This window comes from Pangasianodon hypophthalmus, chromosome 9 (assembly GCF_027358585.1).
Source record: "Pangasianodon hypophthalmus isolate fPanHyp1 chromosome 9, fPanHyp1.pri, whole genome shotgun sequence".
Lineage (NCBI taxonomy): Eukaryota > Metazoa > Chordata > Actinopteri > Siluriformes > Pangasiidae > Pangasianodon > Pangasianodon hypophthalmus.
Window position 1 is genome coordinate 27,722,601 of NC_069718.1, and position 15,248 is coordinate 27,737,848.

A 15,248-nucleotide genomic window follows, 5' to 3' on the forward strand; every position below is an offset into this window, starting at 1 on the left:
ATATATATATATATATATATATATATATGGTTTGTGCTTCCTGTATAGGTTATTAAGCTAAGCAGATCTGATTTTTTCAGAACCACTGAATTTATGCAAAGATGATCAAGTTATTGTTTGAAGGATCTTCAGCATCAGTAATCAAGAATCAGATGTTTTGAGTTATTCCATGTGCCCTTCATTGTTGAATAAAGCCTTTGTCAAGTTTGGGCTGACATTGAGGCTGAGAATCCCGATATAACTTGACAATTATAGAACTGTACATTACCAGTTAATAACATGCCAGTACTAGTCGTACTTTACAGTGAGGTCAATAAGCCAATTTCTCTGATGTTATCTGTTCTAATGGAGCCGGTACCATGTCCAGCTTTATAACAGATTCTGATAGTGTGTCCAGTGAACTTTTCTGATCTTTCTGGAATGTAACAAACACAAAGGCTAAAATAAATCTGATCAAATATTATTAGGTGGCTGTCGTTGTCATCAGTAAATAACAGTTTCTTGATTTGGAAAGACATTGTTGTTTTGAAAAACAGTTAGATTTTTTACTCAGTCACATTAGATAGAAGACAGAAAACTTTCCATAAAGTTCCACAGGATGTCTGGTTCAGGAGTTGAATAAAATTTATATAATAATAACAAACCAACCAACCAAATAAATAAATAAATGTGTTATAATTTGTAAAAAAAAAAATGTTTTCTATTTTCAGCAGATCTGACTTTTTTCACTGTTTTTCAGGGCATAGTGATAGGGTTCATGCAAAAAACCCTCTGGTATAGACCATGCCCAGTTCCGGTCTAAATCCAAATACAAAAACAGTTATGAATATTTTGAGAACTAAACAGATACAGATAATAGCATTGTGTTACACCTCGAGCAGAGACACAAGATCTAAACAGCTATAATTACAATTCATAAGCATAGTTTTTAAAATTTACAGCTACATAAAAACATACACTCATTTCTGTATGTAAAATTTGGTGATAAAGTGAAAATCTGACCTCTGTGTGTGTGTGTGTGTGTGTGTGTGTGTGTGTGTGTGTATATACACCTCAGTATCTCCAGTGTACAGTGTGGATTCTCCAGTCCAGCAGAGAGCAGCTTCACTCCTGAATCCTGCAGTTTATTCTCACTCAGGTTCAGTTCTCTCAGACTGGAGGAGTTTGAGCTGAGAACTGAGGACAGAACTCTACAGCTTTCCTCTGTCAGATTACACTCACACAGCCTGGAAGAGAAATGATGAAAGATCTGAACACTGATCTTGAACACACAAACACAGCCATAATACAGCTAAAGTTTAACATGTAACAGAAATGTCACTGTGTTTCTCTCACACACACAAATCAGAGGACAGGACGCCACATCAGCATATTTACAGGAGCAGGGACGTCTTTCTGCACTCCACTCTCTCAGCTACAATTTATTATAAGACCATTAGGTCATGTACATAACACACACACGTGAGAGCGAGCAGCCTACAAACAATACACTCTGATCTGTGTTCAAGTTTCTACAACCAACACTGCAGTTATAGTGCATTTTATTACAGAAAATAAAGAATTATAGAACTGTACACTACCAGTTAATATCATGACAATACTAGTCATACTTTACAGTGAGGTCAGTTTAGAGAGAAAAAGCTAACACCCTGGTATAACGATCACACACACACCTTAAAACAGACCACTCGAAAATTAGAACGTAAGTGGCATCCAACTAAATTGGTAGTATTTCAAATAGCATGGAAGGAGAGCCTTCTGAGCTATAGAAAAGCTCTAAGATCATTGTATCTCTCCACCCTAATTGAAGATAACAAAAATAATCTTAGATTATTACTTAATACTGTAGCAAAATTGACTAGAGATAAGACCATTATAGAAACATGCACACAATCATTATATAGCAGTATAGCATGATTTTTTTCAATGATAAAACTTAAAATATCAGGCAAAAAATTCAGACTATTAATTTAAAACCAGACAGTTTCATAACTAACCCTATAGATAATAAAATAATGATATCAGGTCAACGATTAGAATGTTTTACTCCCCTTCAAGAGGCTGAACTAATTTCACTAATTTCATCATCAAAATCATCAATCTGTGTACTAGGTCCCTTACCTACATGTTTCTTCCAACAGATAATTCCTGAAACAATCAAACCTCTTCTAAAGGTAATCAATTCTTCCCTTAGCAATGGCTATGTACCTAAATCTTTTAACTAGAGGTTATCAAACCCCTGATTAAAAAACCTAACATCGACCCCTGTCAGCTGTTTAATTATAGGCAAATATCAAACCTCCCCTTTATCTCCAAGATCCTATAAAGGTTTGTAGCACAGCAGCTATGCTCTTACTTACATAGGAATAACATTCACAAAATGTATCTTTCAGGATTTAGGCCTCATCATAGCACAGAGACAGCACTGGTTAAAGTGATAAATGACCTACTACTGGCCTCTGATCAGGGTTGTGTCTCCTTGCTTGTGTTGCTTGACCTTAGTGCAGCTTTTGATACCATTAATCATGCTATTCTCCTCGATAGACTAGAAAATGTTGTAGGAGTTAAGGAAATGGCCCCCTCCTGGCTCAGGTCTTATTTGACTGATCATTATCAGTTTGGAGATGTAAATGGTGACTTCTCTACGCTTAGTAAGGTAGAGTTTGGTGTTCTGCAAGGCTCTGTTTTAGGCCCACTGCTCTTTTCTTTATATATGCTACCTCTGGGAAAAATTATTGGTAAACAATGTATTAGCTTCCACTGTTATGACGCTGGATGCTTATTACCTTTTTCTCACTTAATTTTGACAAGACAGAAGTACTTGTACTAGAACCACATGCAGTAAGCTTTCTGATTACATAACTCTGGATGGTCTTTCTGTTTCATCATGTGCAGCAGTAAAAGACCTTGGTGTGATTATTGATTCCAGTCTTTCATTTGAAGCTCATGCAGATAATATTACTTTCATCTCAGAAATATTGCTAAGATAAGAAATATAATGTCACTACAAGATGCAAAAAAATTTGTTCATGCTTTTGTTACCTCTAGGTTGGATTATTGTAATGCCTTGCTGTCTGGATGTTCCAGTAGATGCATAAACAAGCTCCAGTTAGTCCAGACTTCAGCAGTGAGAGTCCTTACTAGCACCAGAAGATATGACCACATCACCCCTATCTTAACCACACTGCATTGGCTCCCAATCAAATCTTGTATTGATTATAAACTACTACTATTTCCCTTTAAAGCACTGAATGGTTTCGCGCCCCAGTACCTGAGCAAATTTTTGGTCTTTTATGATCCTCCACCCCATCTTTGATCAAAAGGTGCAGGCTATTTGTTGGTACCTCGAATAGTGCGAGCTACAGCTGGGGGTAGAACTTTCTTACAAAGCCCCACAGTTATGGCACAGCCTTCCTATTAGTGTTCGGGGCTCAGATACAATCTCAGTGTTTAAGTCTAGGCTGAAAACATATTTGTTTAGTTAAGCCTTTTGTGAATAGTTTTTTGTTAGGTAAAGGAGCAGATCTGGAGGGTTCACGGGCATTGAATGTTGTGGTGAACTGGGATGTTTGGATGCTGTCGCACCCCCCCCCCCCACACGCATTCACTCAGGTTTGTTGACAGTGGAGTGGCTGGAGCTTTATGTCCCAGGGTGCCCTCATGTCTGTGTTACCTTCTGGCTCTCCCTTTTAGTTATGCTGTCATAGCTAGTTTTGCCGGATTTCCTGCTTTCACTCTGCACACAAAGTACACTGTCCTTAACCAATTCGGGACAAAAGCTTACACATATCTCTTCCACATATGCTCGCTCTCTCTCTCTCACTATTGAGCTACACATGCTACTCCTGAGATGGAAGTGATCCTGACCCCTTCTGCTCTCCGGACATGCCTGATCCATCCTGATGCCCTACTTCTGGTTGGAGTTCCCATTGGTTGAGATCGCTCACTGCTGCTGGTGGTGCCCCCACATGGATGGCCTTAGATCATTGGGATTGCTGGGGATGGTTCCACTTTGGGGCCGTGGAAATGGCTTGGGGATCTCATATGGGGAGTTGTACTGTGATGGCTTGGGATTGCAATTGCTGTGGTGGCTTTAGGGCTGCAGTTGCCATGGCAGCTTTGTACCCAGGACTCCATCAGGGGACAGTGGATAGGTTTAACAAACCGGACTTCTTTTCAAAACCGTGATGAATTTACTGGTTGCACAACTGTATTATTGTCACCCAGATGAGGATGGGTTCCCTTTTGAGTCTGGTTCCTCTCAAGGTTTCTTCCTCATATCGTCTCAGGGAGTTTTTCCTTGCCAAAGTCGCCTCTGGCTTGCTCATTAGGAATAAATTCACATATGTACAATTTATTTTGGTTTAATTTAATTTGAATCTATTCATTTCTGTAAAGCTGCTTTGTGACAATGTCCATTGATAAAAGTGCTATATAAAAAAATAAAATTTAATTGAGGTCAATAAGCCAATTTCTCTGATGTTATCTGTCCTGACATGTGTGCCATGTTCAGCTTTATAACAGATTCTGATAGCGTGTCCAGTGAATGTTACATTCCAGAAAGATCAGAAACAAACACAAACGCTAAAGTAAATCTGATCAAACATTATTAGTTGGCTGTTGTTGTCAACGGTAAATCCCCTTCATCACCACTATCATCAATGGCTCCATAACATCTGGTCGTGTACCAACCTCATTCAAGAGAGCAAGGGTTATTCTCATCCTGAAGAAACCCACTCTGGATCCCTCTGGCATCAGCAACTACTGACCAGTATCACTTCTCTCTTTTCTTTCTAAAGCCCTTGAACAAACTGTCTACAATCGACTGTCTCTCACAGAACAACCTCCAAGATCCTAAACAGTCTGGCTTCAAAGTGGCACATTCCACAGAGACTGCCCTTTTGGCCGTCACTGAGAAGTTACATGCTGCTAGATCAGCCAAACTGTCTTCAGTCCTCATCCTCCTTGACCTTTAAGCAGCATTTGACACAGTGAACCACACGACTCTCTTGTCCACCCTGATGAGTCTAGGAATTCGTGGTGCAGCATGGCAAAGGTTTGCTTCCTACTTAGAAGGTCGGTCATATTAGGTGACATGGATACATCTGCTCCCTGCAGACTCTCCACTTCTGTTCTCCCCCTATACTCGATCTCTTGGTGAAGTCATATCCTCACATGGGTTTTCATACCACTGCTATGCGGATGACACTCAACTCATCCTCTCCTTCCCTCCCTTAGACACTCATGTTTCTGCTCGGATATCAGCATGTCTGGCAGACATCTCATCATGGATGAAAGCTCATCAACTGAAACTTAATAGCAGCAAGACTGAACTGCTGTTCCTCCCAGGGGATTCACCCCCATGTCAGGATCTTGCGATCTCCCAGGAAAACTCTCTGATCTTGTCTTCAGTTACTGCACGCAACCTTGGGGTGATCATGGACAATCAACTGTCCTTTTCCTCTCACATTGCTAATCTGACACGCTCATGCTAATTTCTCCTTTATAACATCAGAAGGGTTCGTCCATTTCTTTCCACACAGGCCACACAGGTGCTAGTTCAGTCCCTTGTCATTTCAAGACTGGACTGCCGCAACTCACTCCTGGCAGGTCTGCCTCTGAGCGCCATTTGTCCTCTGCAACTGATCCAAAATGCAGCTGAATGACTGGTTTTCAACCTTCCTAAGTTCTCCCACACCACCCCATTGCTACACTCCCTGCATTGGCTTCCTGTAGCTGCCCGCATCAGATTTAAAACACTGATGCTTGCCTACATAGTTTGGACCAGCACCCACTTATCTTAAAGCACATATCACATCCCGCATGACACCACACTCCCTCCGATCTTCTAGCACTGCTCAACTGGTCCCACCATCTCTCAGGTACAAGGAGGCATGCATCGAGACTCATCTCTGTTCTGGCACCTAGGTGGTGGAATGAACTTCCCCTAGATGTCTGAACAGCTGAGTCACCGGCAGTCTTCAAACGACATCTAAAGACGTACCTCTTCCTAAAGTAATTAAATTAGCACTTATTATAAAAAAAACGTTGTAGTGTCTGAGCACTTGTTACTATACTACCTCCCCAACAGAGTTTTTTGGACTGATGGTATTCTTAGTTTATGATCTAGCAAACCAGTATCAGAATGTATTTATTGACAGAGACTTCAAAGCACTTTTGTAAGTCGCTCTGGTTAAGGGTGTCTGCCAAATGCCATAAATGTAAATGGTAAATAACAGTTTCTTGATTTGGGAAAGACGTTGTTCTGAAACATAGTTAGCTTTTTTACTCAGTCACATTAGATAGAAGATATAGAAAGCTTTCCAGAACGTTCCACAGGATGTCTGATTCAGGATTTGAATAAAAGTTACATAAATAAATAAAGAAAGAAAGAAAGAAAGAAAGGTTTTGTAATTTGTGAATAACATGTTTTCTTTTTGCAGCAGCCCTGATTTTTTCAATGTTTCTCAGGGCAAAGTGATAGGGTTACAAATAATTTGAGCACTAAACAGATACAGATAATAGCATTGTGTTACACCTCTAGCAGAGACACAAGATCTAAACAGCTATAATTACAGTTCATAAATACAGCTTTTATTTCTTATTAATATAGAATTAATCTAAAAAGTAAATCTTATTCTCATGAACACATTTCAGTTTCTTAAAAATATTTAAATCATATTCTAAAATTTACAGCTACATAAAAACACAATCATTTCTGTATGTAAAATTTGGTGATAAAGTGATAATCTAATCTGTGTGTGTGTGTGTGTGTGTACCTCAGTATCTCCAGTGTGCAGTGTGGATCCTCCAGTCCAGCAGAGAGCAGCTTCACTCCTGAATCCTGCAGTTTATTGTGACACAGATCCAGTTCTCTCAGACTGGAGGAGTTTGAGCTGAGAACTGAGGACAGAACTCTACAGCTTTCCTCTGTCAGATTACACCCATACAAACTGGAAGAGAAATGATGAAATGATAATGAAATGATGATGAAATGATATCTCAGAACTCTGATCTATGTTCAGGTTTCTACAAACAACACTGCAGATATAGCGCATTTTATTACAGAAAATAAAGAATTAGAGAACTGTACACTAACAGTTAATAACATGCCAATACTAGTCGTACTTTACGGTGAGGTCAATAAGGCAATTTCTCTGATGTTATCTGTCCTCATGGAGCCGGTACCATTTTATAGACCTGTTTCTATTGTTCTATGGGAGCAAAAATATTCCAGAAAATGTTTTTGAAGGAAAATGCATGCAGTGATGATTACTGATCTCCACAATCTAGAAATAAATGTATTGAGTTCTAATGTGAGAAGTGTTGCAGATTTTTCAGCAATAACACAAAGTTATATGTTGAATTTCACAGAGACGGTAAAACGGTTGGTGTGCATTGTTCTAAGTGTCAGTGAATACACTGTACACTACCAGTTAATAAAAAGCCAATACTAGTCATACTTTACAGTGATTTATATGGTGATTTGCACAGAGACGGTAAAGACATACAGTTGGTATGTTTTGTTCTCTGTGCTCGTATAGTTAAAAATTTGTATCTTGAGACCTCTGATTTTACAGAGACACTGGATCAGGTGTTTGGTGTGGACTGGAGAACAGGTGGAGTGTTCACATACTTCTGAACAGATCCAAACTAAAGAGAAAAAGTTTGATCAGTGCAAACCAAATAGGTTGGTGTGAAAGCATCCATATTCTCTCTCAATAGGACTGTGCAATATGGTGATACATATCGTAGGATGAGAAAATAGAATAATGAATAATGTCTATTGATAGATATTTTCCTATATCCTCTTTATCACCAATGTCAAAAAGCCACTTTTTGACAGCTGATTTACCTCACTAATGATGGAGCTAGGAGCAACTAGCAGTGTGCTAGTAAAAAAAAAAAAAAAAAAAAAAAAAAAAGGCTACTGAGTGGTGCAACAGAAAAGCATTCATCCTATTTTCCAGAAATCATGAGTTCAAATCCCGACGATGCCACGGCCATCAGTGGCCAGGAGTCCAAGTGAGCAAGTGAGTCCATGCTCTCAGGGAGGGAGGGGTGGCATACTCTCTCTCCCCTATCAATCACAGTGACACTAACTGATCATGGACGTCTGTGAGCTCATTCATACAGAAGTGGGCAGATACCGCTTTCCTCCAAGTGTGTTATGTTGAATGAGCAGGTTGTAAAGATGCGGTTGGTATCACTTGTGTCGGAAGTTAGTAGAGGACAGGGTCATATTATAGGGGAGACTGAACTGGACGGTGGGAATGAGCCATGAATAAATTAGGGAGAAATTGGGTGGAAAAAAAAAACAAGCATGGAGGAGCATGACAGAGTGAAACTCCCCACAACACTGTGTTACACAGAACAAAAGATGAGGAACTTGTACCTAAAAGGAACATAAAGGTGGAGTGTTTAAAAAAAGTTTTATTTACTTTTTATAGTTTGTATTTATATTATGTTTTTCATTTTCTCATTTGTGATAGCTCTGTTCAATGTCACTTTCAAAAAAAAAGAGAAAAGAAAAAGTGCCTTGCACTGGTGTTTAGTGCAGTTAGTTAGTTTTTCATTAATTTTACAAAAAACAAAATATATTGTTTATATATGTACTACATTATATATATATAAAAAGATAGATACGAACCATATTGTAAGATTTTGATAGATATTAACCATATCATAAGATTTTGTCCATATCGCCCAGCCATCAGTTTAGACATAACGTGTTAGTGTAAAACATGTTTATTTGGCGATAATTAGAGTAACAATTAACAAGCATTAATCGAAACAGTGCAGTTCAGTGTTACATTAAAATAACAAACCATGCAGTAATACGTTTATAAATAAAAATACTCACACAGCTTTTGTGGAGACTTTGACCACTGGCACCAGCCTCAGAAGACCTTCCTCTGAAGGGTCATATTTCCTCAAATTAAACTCATCCAGCTCCTGTTCTGAGTTCAGTAACACAAACACCAGAGCTGACCACTGAGCAGGAGAGAGTCTGGTTCCACTGAGACACCTGTAACCTCCTCTGTTCAGGTAAGTTTGTACTTCCTGCACTAGAGAATGATCATTCAGTTCATTCAGACAGTGAAACAGATTGATGGATTTCTCTGGAGATGGATTCTTCCTGATCTTCTCCTTGATGTACTTGACTGTTTCCTGTTTGCTGTGAGAGCTGCTTCCTGTCTGTGGCATTAAGCCTCGTAAGAGAGTCTGATTGGACTCCAGTGAGAGACCCATTAGGAAGCGGAGGAAGAGGTCCAGGTGTCCATTATCACTCTGTAAAGTCTTGTCCACAGCACTCCTGAGGAAATCAGACATGTTTGACTTTCTGAGAAGATCAGACAGATCAGTGGTTTGTTGATTGGTTACATTTCTGCTGATGGAGGAGAGAAATGCATATAAAGCAGCCAGAAACTCCTGAACACTCAGATGTACAAAGCTGAACACCTTCCCCAGGTGAAGCCCAAACTCCTCTCTGAAGATTTGGGTACACACTCCTGAGTACACTGACACTTCTCTGACATCAATGCCACACTCTTTCAGATCTTCCTCATAGAAGATCAGGTTTCCTTTCTCCAGCTGTTGGAAAGCCAGTTTTCCCAGTGCCAGGATACTCTCTCTGGTGTGCTGAGGATCAGGGTCACAGTTCTGATGGTACTTTTGGTCCTTGTGTTTGATCTGAAAGATCAGGAAGTGTGTGAACATTTGAGTCAGAGTCTTGGGGATCTCTCCACTCTCTGCTTCAACCAACATTCTCTCTAGAACAGTTGCTGAAATCCAGCAGAAGACTGGGATGTGGCACATGATGTAGAGGCTTCTTGAAGACTTCATGTGTCTGATAATTTTACTGGCCAGGCTCTGATCACTGATCCTCTTCCTGAAGTACTCCTCTTTCTGAGGATCACTGAAGCCTCGTACCTCTGTTACCTGGTCTACACACTCAGGAGGGATCTGACTGGCTGCTCCTGGTCGAGAGGTTATCCAGAGGAGAGCAGAAGGAAGCAGATTCCCCTTGATAAGGTTTGTGAGCAGCACATCCACTGAGGCTGACTCTGTCACATCACACAATCTCTCATTGTTCTGGAAATTTAGAGGAAGTCGACACTCATCCAGACCATCAAAGATCAACACCACTTTGTAGGAGTCGCAGTCTATTAATTGTAGTTTTCTCATTTCTGGGAAAAAGTGATGAAGAAGGTTCATCAGACTGAGATTTTTCTGCTTCATAAAATTCAGCTCTCTAAAGGGAAGTGGAAACATGAAGAAGACGTCCTGATTTGCTTTTCCTTCAGCCCAGTCCAGAATGAACTTCTGCACAGAGACTGTTTTTCCAATTCCAGCAACTCCTTTAGTCAGCACAGTTCTGACGGACTTGTCTTTAAAAAGGTCATTACATTTGATGGGTGTCTCCTGTGTTGCTGGTCTCCTGGACGCTGTCTCAATCTGTCTCACCTCATGTTCATTATTGACGGCTCCACTCCAACCCTCTGTGATGTAGAGCTCTGTGTAGATCTCATTCAGAAGTGCTGAGCTTCCATGCTGTGAAATTCCTTCATTAATTCTTTTAAACTTCTCTTTCAGGTTGGATTTGAACTTTGGCTGATACACAGAGGTGAGTTCTAATAAACAAAGTAATAACATGTTTTAGTGAAAAATCACTGAGCACAATATAAAATGTAAAATACTTTCAAATGCTGCTGTTCATTCCTGATTCATGTACTAAATATTACTGAAGGAGCAGGACCATTGTACAGAGTAACCACAAGCTGGACCACGAACAGAACAGAAAAGCACCAGATGTACATGATACTAAAATCAAACTTAAAACTAAAAGTGTTAATATCTAAAACAATTTCCTCTCTCTAAAGTGAACCTGATGGAATAAAGTCATGACTCAGAGCTCTTACTGTTGTGCAGTGTGTTAGCGAGATCTGTGTGGTTCATGTTCTTCAGGACGTGCAGTGTGATCTTCAGCGCTCCCTCTCTGACACTGTGCAGATCCTCCTCATCCTCCACCTCCCTCTCAGTGCATGCTGGGTAATCTGGACTCCGGAGCTTCCTAAACCTCTTCAGCTCATTCTTTATCAGAGTGATGACTTTGTGTTCCAGCTCCTGGTTAGAAAGTCACAGTAACAGATCTAAATATTATAATGTTACACTGTGAGAGACGCTTTTATTTTATGAAAAGAAGAAAAGTCTCTTTCTATTAACACGGTTACAACTGACGTTCTGTCTGATTGCCCATAATCCTGCTGGACATCAATAAAACTGTAATTTGTAAATTTACATAAATTATAAACTGTATATTATCTTAAATCGAAAAACCTGCAACCTACTCACACACAAGTTACACAGAATAAAGACAAACACCTTGAATATGGACTCCAACTGATTTCTGCTGATGTTTGATTTCTTCTTTTGTGGTCTGTGAACAAACAAAACACATAATGTAATTTGGACTATATGTATTCATAGCTGCACAACGCACACTAATAAATACAAAGGCAGATATTTAACACTATCCTGTTAACACAATACACTGATTTCAGGATTTCCTAACTGACACTGACATATTTAGACATAAATATTTGAAAGAATAAATAAATAAAATGGTTATATAGTCATTAATTTCCCAGGTGTAAATGTTCTTCTGTAGCACCACAGACCCTCCAGCTCAGGGACTGCAGGCTGAACTGAACTCTTAAAGCAGTTTTCCTCACTGCCAGTCCGAGAGCTGCAGCACTGCACAGTTTAGTGTTTTACTGCTTCAACACCTGATAAAGCTCATGAAGGGCTTCATAATGAGACGAGTGAGTTTGATCAGGTGGAACACTGCCATAAAACACCTCACTATACTGACCTCACATCAGTAGAACTGTCTCTGTCTCTGAACTTAATTGGAGGATCCATTGACTGGTCACTCTTCATGGACACACAGCTGGGTTCTGGTGAGTCTGATCTCTTTCTCTCCATCATTCTAGAATTACAACAGAAATATCAGCAATAATTAATACTCTGCTGTCTCAGCACTGTTAAACAATGTGTTCATCATTAAACACCAAGAATTCCATCTTTTTAATTCAGCTACAGTCTGCACACTTATTCAGACAGGAGACACGCCTCATACCTCAGGAATTACTCTGATGTCAGGAATCCCAATCACAGCTAACTGACTCAGCTGGGTCTTAAAACCTGTAGAGTTCACTGACTCAAAGCTATGCTGCTCTTATGCTACACATTACACAGTCCTTTTTACTCTTCTCTCAGTGAATGATTTCTCTAAACTGTTCTTACATCAGATCAGTGATATATTCACTGCTATTAAACACCTTAAAGCAAAGTTTAGTTCCTCTGTTAACTAGTGAGTGTTTAGAGATACAGATCTGTTCCCATGAGACGGTGTGTATTTATTGCTGGTGAATGGAAAAGTAACTCACCTCTCGTCTTTCTTTAAGTCCTGTTTTCCAGACACACTCATGTTGGAGGTCATGTCTCCTTCTCCAGATTACAGCAGGACACACGTTTACTTCACTCCAACATCGGTGTGTTAAATCAAACCCTGTATCAGCACAGAGTTCACTTACAGGAAATAGTCACGGTATCAAGCCCTAAAACAACCTGTGTACATTAAACCTTCAGTACAAACCCACAAAACTCTTCTGCATCTAGTGTCACTTCAGTGTGTTTATATATTATAGCTTTAGATTTAGAGACTCACTGTGTTTTTACTCCTGAAATGGTTTATTTTCCCCCAACACAAAATGGAGCTGCTGAGTTTTATTTTCACTGACACTCTACCTGAGCAAAGGGCAGTGACACATACACACACACCTGCGCACACACATTGTCACAGAGACGTGGTGCTGCTTTGTTTACCAATGGTGTACTGACTGCTCAAAATAAATCACTAAAAAATTACATATATTTTTTATAAGTATACAGGGTTGTGCTGAGAAAATATTTCCAGTAAGACTACTTCTTATCAAGAAGACTACTTCTTCCAGGGCTGATGTTAATTCCCTGTTTGTCCCAGATTAACCAAACACTGCAGCATTGTGTAAGTGCTGTTTCATCAAGTGTCCACCTCCTGAACCAGTATCAGGACAGGATTGCCCATCTGTTCCTGAACCTGACAGTCTTTATTTATCAGATGTGCTACAATAAAAGTTGCATGTCAGAGTTTCAGACTGTTTACACAGGCAATCATGTTGGGAGCTGCATCAGTCACTAAGCATCTCACCTTCCCCTGGATACCCCATTCCTCTATCAGTAACATCTTTACTTCAGCCAAATCTGCAGCCATGTAAGATTGGAGAATTTCCTGTTACCAGGTAATATTAATATAATGGAACATGATTGTCCACATATCAGATGTCAGACTCACTGCTGATACCTTCGGCCTTGGCTTTTTCCTTTGTTTCATTGTACTTCAGGGTCACTCTCATTTAAAGCAGCTCTTGTAGGGAAAGTGCAGGTAGAGTCCAGTGCACTGACACACTCCCTAAATCCAGTATCTTCGTGTGTTAAGGATGCCCACCCATTTAATCATATTAAGTAATGCTTCCTCAAGCCTTTGGTTTTGTCCCTACAAAAAAAAAAAAAAAGCTGATATTCACTACAAAAGGTATTATTTTGAAGGTCAGATCATATGCATATGGAGTCAATTCAAAATAATAGCAATTTTATTCTTTATCCACATATACAATATTGGCTTGCATCATACAATAATTACACTATACTCTATACCTTGGAGTACTCTCTGCTGGTTCAGGTGCATTTTCATGCCCAAGCATTGATGTTTTATTGCTTTTTGCCAACTGCTGAGAGCAGAGCAAGCACTGCATCTGAAAATCTAACAGCATGTTTTGTTTAAAAAAAATAAAATAAAAGAATTAGAATCAACACAATTTAATGCAATGCATGTATTGAATACAATGTGAATAAATATACATCTGAGGAGATCTGTTTTTAAAAAAAAAAAAAAAAAAAAAAAAGTTCATGCTTTTGAACCACTTCTCTTTCTTGAAGTTTCCATTTCTTGCAAATATGTGATTGACAGTTTGAATCGTAACACCACTCTGCCGCCTCACGTGAAGGTTTCACAGTTTTTTCCAAACACTGCACCTTCAAATGAACCGCTTTTGAACCAGTCACATGACTGCGTGTCCTGAATGAAGCTTCAGACCTCAATGATCATGTGACTACAGCAAAGCGACACAAGCATCAGCACACTGCTTTGGAAAACACTGCTTCACATTTTTTCAACACAAGCTCAGAAGCAGCTCGGTTGTAATGATGAGTCAACAGAGTGAGGATCCATTTGCAGCGTTTAATAAAAGGTAGACACAGTTGTACAGGCGTGGTCGATCAGCAGCAAACAGGGTCATCAGAGGCGAGACAAAGGCAGAGTAATCAGACAGGCGGATGGTCGGGGCAGGCAGCAAACAATCCAGAAACCAGAGAAAGCAGTCCAGAGTCAAACACAAGAATTCACGAAGCGTGAGGGTGAGACAGAGGCTTAAGTAGTCCCGGTAACAAGCTGCAGGTGAGCTCGTAATCAGTGCTGGGCATGGGGTGATGGGAAATGGAGTTTAGAGGGAAAAGTCAGTACTCCGGTGATGGTGACCTCTGGTGACGACCACAGAGGCCGGATTCATTACATCGGGTGTAGTTATGATCCTGGCTCACAATCTGAAATAAATTTAAAAAATTGTTTTATGTTAAGTATACTTTTTATTTTAAGCTTTATTTACTAACCCTCCGAATAATTTTTTAGAGTGTAACAGTCTAACACTGCACTTCTAATGAGTCAGGAATAAAACACTCAGCTATGTCACTTCACTCATTTTTTTCTTCTATTTTCATTTTATTCTTTATTTATTTGTTTGTTTCCAGCACCCAACTTTGCTTTATTTCAAATTAATTATATCATATTTCAGAAATTCTGTAAACCTTCTTTAGTAAATATTAAACTTTACCTCATAACTATCATAATCTTCATAACTACAGAAACATAAACTTATCTACATTAACTACAGAAACTAAACTTATCAATGTTAGTAAACACAGAATGAGGCTCAGTGACTCACAGTAAACACTATGGATTCTCATGAGGATAAATACAAATATATTTAAAAACAATTTTCTTTTTTTGCTTATTTGCTTATATATTGTATATTTGATGTCATTAATTGCTAATAAACTGGATTTAAATAAATAAAAAAAGAAACTTT

General features: G+C 39.3%; 2 protein-coding genes across 3 annotated transcripts in view; both read right to left on the reverse strand.

The window, feature by feature from the left end:
* Positions 1 to 12,858, reverse strand: part of LOC117597967 (NACHT, LRR and PYD domains-containing protein 12-like) — a 60,434-nt gene extending 47,576 nt beyond the window's left edge. Inside the window, exons 1-3 of one of the 2 annotated variants that reach the window (XM_053236796.1) lie at positions 12,734 to 12,830; positions 12,453 to 12,574; positions 11,876 to 11,992 (exon numbers count right to left, since the gene is read on the reverse strand). In XM_053236796.1, the coding sequence (XP_053092771.1) occupies positions 11,876 to 11,992; positions 12,453 to 12,505 (170 nt within the window). In that variant the 5' untranslated portion in view covers positions 12,506 to 12,574; positions 12,734 to 12,830. Of the gene's footprint in view, positions 1 to 11,875; positions 11,993 to 12,452 lie in introns of both variants that reach the window. The other variant, XM_053236795.1, reaches the window with a different exon arrangement.
* Positions 301 to 10,656, reverse strand: LOC117597897 (NLR family CARD domain-containing protein 3-like). The gene is made up of 3 exons (XM_053236803.1): positions 8,864 to 10,656; positions 6,780 to 6,953; positions 301 to 1,226 (listed from the first exon to the last, which is right to left on the reverse strand). The coding sequence occupies exons 1-3, from the start codon at positions 10,654 to 10,656 to the stop codon at positions 929 to 931; spliced, it is 2,265 nt and encodes a 754-aa protein (XP_053092778.1). The 3' UTR covers positions 301 to 928.
* Positions 12,859 to 15,248: the final 2,390 nt, after the last annotated feature.

Bases quoted from the DNA above. Each gene is read 5' to 3' on its own strand.
- LOC117597897 (XM_053236803.1), bottom strand. From the start codon at position 10,656: ATGTTATTACTTTGTTTATTAGAACTCACCTCTGTGTATCAGCCAAAG. The intron at 6,954-8,863 runs GTGAGTATTTTT...TTTCTCTTCCAG, and splicing joins AAAGTCTCCACAAAAGCTGT to TTTGTATGGGTGTAATCTGA. The intron at 1,227-6,779 runs GTACACACACAC...TTTCTCTTCCAG, and splicing joins TGCACACTGGAGATACTGAG to GCTGTGTGAGTGTAATCTGA.